Source organism: Phalaenopsis equestris, unplaced genomic scaffold, assembly GCF_001263595.1.
Source record: "Phalaenopsis equestris unplaced genomic scaffold, ASM126359v1 Scaffold000002, whole genome shotgun sequence".
NCBI lineage: Eukaryota > Viridiplantae > Streptophyta > Magnoliopsida > Asparagales > Orchidaceae > Phalaenopsis > Phalaenopsis equestris.
The window spans coordinates 52,873,239-52,876,873 of record NW_018164444.1 but is presented as its reverse complement, the minus strand read 5'-3'; the positions used below and the strand labels follow the sequence as shown (position 1 = coordinate 52,876,873).

Below are 3,635 nucleotides of genomic sequence, written 5' to 3'. Positions count from 1 at the left end.
TATATATATATATATATATATATATATTCATTTCATTTTCACTCTTCATGTATTTTGTGTAAATACGGTAAAGGAAAATCATTGAAAAAAAAAAAAAGCTATTTAAGCCAGTAAGAAATCCTTCCATCATCCTTTCATAAATCATATTCTTCAATTCTTTATAAGACTTAACACATAAAATCTATAAAATAACAACATTACATCACATGCGCAGTCCACATTACATAAAATCACAAGAAAAATAGCATGATATTTACTGAATAATATTTCTTAATTCATTCAACCAACTACCCAGCATTTGAACAAATTCCATGATACATACAAACATGCAGAACTGCTACGAATTTGGTAGCCATCTACATGAAAAAAAGAACTAAACATAAAAATACATTATTAATCAACCCATGAACATATATGCATGTAGGTAATCCGATGCATAAAAAATAATAATAAGTATATATATATTATACTTATTAAAAGCCATTCCTCGAGCTCAAATGGTGGCGCGCACAAGCGGCGAGTGCGGCGACATAAGCCTTGGAGTCAAAACCAAATCCTCCTCAAACCTCCTCGGCAAGCTCAGTCTCAACTCTTCATCCCACCCATTCTTCTTCTTCTTCTTCGTCTTCATCATCTTCACCTCCTCACCCTCCCCATTCACAAACACCCTTATCCTCCTCAGCGCCCTCTCCGTCGTCTCTTCATCCATATTCGCAAAGCAAACCCTAAACCATCCCGGTTCCGCACAATGAAATGAAGAACCCGGCGACACATTCAGCTTCACCTCATTCACAATAACCCTCCACAACTCCAGCTCTCCTTCCACAGTCTCCTCTTTAAGCAGCGCCCGCAAATCCATCCAACAGAACAAACCCCCATTCCCTTCCAAACACCTTATCCCAACCCTCGCAAGCCCCGCCGTGAACACCCCATGCCTCTCCGCAAGCCTCCTCGCGTTCTCAACCAAGTACTCACTCGTGAACTCCTCATCTCCCAGCATGCAGCCGAGCAAATACTGCGTCTGCGACGACACCAACCCAAAACTCGACATTTTGCGCGCGCAAGCCACGACGGCGTTGTTGTACGAGTAAATAACGCCGACGCGGAAGCCGGGGAGACCGAGGTCTTTGGACAGGCTGTAGACCACGTGGATTAGATCGCGGTCAATGGTGGGGTCCGCTTCAACGATCTCGGAGAGACTGACGAAGCGTGGGGACTTGAAAACCGTGCCGCTGAAGATCTCGTCGCAGATGAGATGGATGCGTTTCTCGTTGACGAAGCGGAGGAGGATTTGAAGGGTTTGTTTGCTCATTGTGGTGCCGAGGGGATTGGAGGGGTTGGATATGAGAATGCCTTTGACTCTAATGTTTGATTTTTGGGCTTGGTGGTAGGCTGCTTCGAGGGCGGACGTCGTGATGTTGAAATTGTTGGAGCTGTCGCAGTGAATGGGGAGGAGACGTGCGCGTGTTCTCCAGCAGAAGTCGCGGTCGAATCTGAACAAGAATGGGAGAATTGTGAGTTGTGGCACATTTTTTGGATTGAGGCTTATGAGTCTATGTTATATTCATCAGATGTTTTTAGCAGGGGACATAGTTTAGAGATTTTTTTGTATTTTTTAGGGGACACAAATGAATGATGTCGGGAGCTTTGTTTTATTGGTTTAGATAGCTGTAGAGGCTAAATTCCTCGTTGGCCAAATGAACTTGAACGCTGTACGTAACTGTAGAGAATATTTTAATAAAAACATCTAATAATAAAGTTAGTTAGGATACTTTTTTATGAGCTGAATATCTGCCGAATGTCAGTATAAATGGAAAAAAAATTATCTATTTTTCAGATCAAAGTGATTGAATTTATTTTTAAGACTAGTAGATGCAAATTTTGATTGAACTCATATATATTTTTTTATATTTATCTTAAAATAAATTCAATAATTTTAAATTTATTTTAACCCAAAATATATAAATATCGATCTAAAAAAGTTTTCATTTTGAAATAATTTAAGCAAATTGGTGTTCATATTCAGGAACAATTTACGGAAAACGGGTCAAAGTATTAGTTTTTTTATAAAACCGTTCTTTTTTCATTTATCGTAAACTCGGACTTATAAATTTAGTCATGTTTATGACTATAATCACACGGGTATTTGTACTTATCGTTTATTTGACTGCGCAGTACTCATAAAATTTTTAAGAAATATACTGAAATCTATAGATTTATTACTTCTGCTTAGGCTCTTAATTAAGGGAACGAGAAGCTAATCAGAACTTACGCTGGATAATATGGAACCGGAATGAGGAAGGCATCGCCGGGGTCTGCAAGACAAAAAGCCAGCGTTTCTTGAGCTCCGGTGGCTCCTCCGCTCATTACTATTCGCTCCGGGTCGAATCTCACTCTCCCTCCTCTCCCCTTCTCCATGAACTTGGCGACTCCCTGCATGTACACATAAATAATTAATATTATAGTGCAATATACAAACTTTAACTTTTATTATAAGACAAAATGAGCAGCAAAAATGCCTGCTAAGCATTTAAGCAAGTTTTACATACTTGTCTGAAGATTGGAAGGCCATGATAGTCCTGAAAGTTAGCTACGGCACTGAACTGAGAAACACCTTCCTCTGTGCAAATGGAGGCCGCCGGGTTCTTCCTTATCCACTCTTCTATCAAATCATGGCATAGCTGTTCAAATGAAACCATATTTATATATAGTTAGTCTTGGAGCTCGAGCTCAACTACTTCATACTTCATATATATATATATATATATATGCATGATGTATATATGTAGCTCACCAGGTTCTCAGCCAAACCCATTTGGATTACCCCCTCAGGGTTCTGAATCGGATGATATGGGTCTCTATCATAAGCCTTCCACCCGTCAAAGTAAGACGAATTCTCACCATGACCGCCATTAGTAGCCACCTTGGACAGAAGTTGCTCCTCTGATTCACCAAATCCCATTTCTGTTGCAGGAGATGAAGAGCTGGATGATTAATTATTTACTCTACAGTGTGTTGGACTTGCTCTACGAGACGTGTAGAGTGTTGAAGGTGTGAGAGTTCAAGTTCGAGACTGTATTTATAGAGAGAAATGAAGGGAGGAGGAGATTAATTAAAGCGTTCAACGTTCAAAAATCCATGGGACTTCAACAGAAAGTGCAACACGCGTGAAGTACTGGCGGTGATGGAGATGAAGTGAAACTCAATATCCGCCATGACAGCGAGCGTTGTGGAGGACCTCAGGTGAAGTGGAAGCTAGCGTGCGCGCTGACGTGTGGGTGGGTGATTAAGGCTACGGACCCCACATAGGAATTTTTGATGGGATAGATTGACTTAAATTCAGATTTATCTTCTGTTTAATTTAATTTAATTTTGAAATAAAAGTCATCTCGATAGTTAATTGGGTCAAATAAATCTTGTTGGGGTCCACCGAAATCCCACTTTCATCATACCATATTGCCACGTGGAGGATTATATTTTCTTAGTAGGGTAAAATGTATGTTTGAATCCGATATTTTAGAAAATTTGAATTTATTTTGAGGTAATAAGCGTGTGAAGGCCGTTATGGAAACCGCACGTTTTTTCCTACAAGTATTTTAACAGTCGGTGACTCTCGAGTTCGCGTGTTTGTCCTT

The 3,635-nt window shown here is 40.0% G+C and overlaps 1 protein-coding gene across 1 annotated transcript; it reads right to left on the bottom strand.

The window, feature by feature from the left end:
- Nucleotides 1-475: 475 nt before the first annotated feature.
- On the bottom strand, nt 476-3,032 carry LOC110030067 (1-aminocyclopropane-1-carboxylate synthase-like). The gene is made up of 4 exons (XM_020732615.1): nt 2,795-3,032; nt 2,550-2,681; nt 2,273-2,433; nt 476-1,493 (listed from the first exon to the last, which is right to left on the bottom strand). The coding sequence occupies exons 1-4, from the start codon at nt 2,960-2,962 to the stop codon at nt 494-496; spliced, it is 1,461 nt and encodes a 486-aa protein (XP_020588274.1). The 5' UTR covers nt 2,963-3,032; the 3' UTR covers nt 476-493.
- Nucleotides 3,033-3,635: the final 603 nt, after the last annotated feature.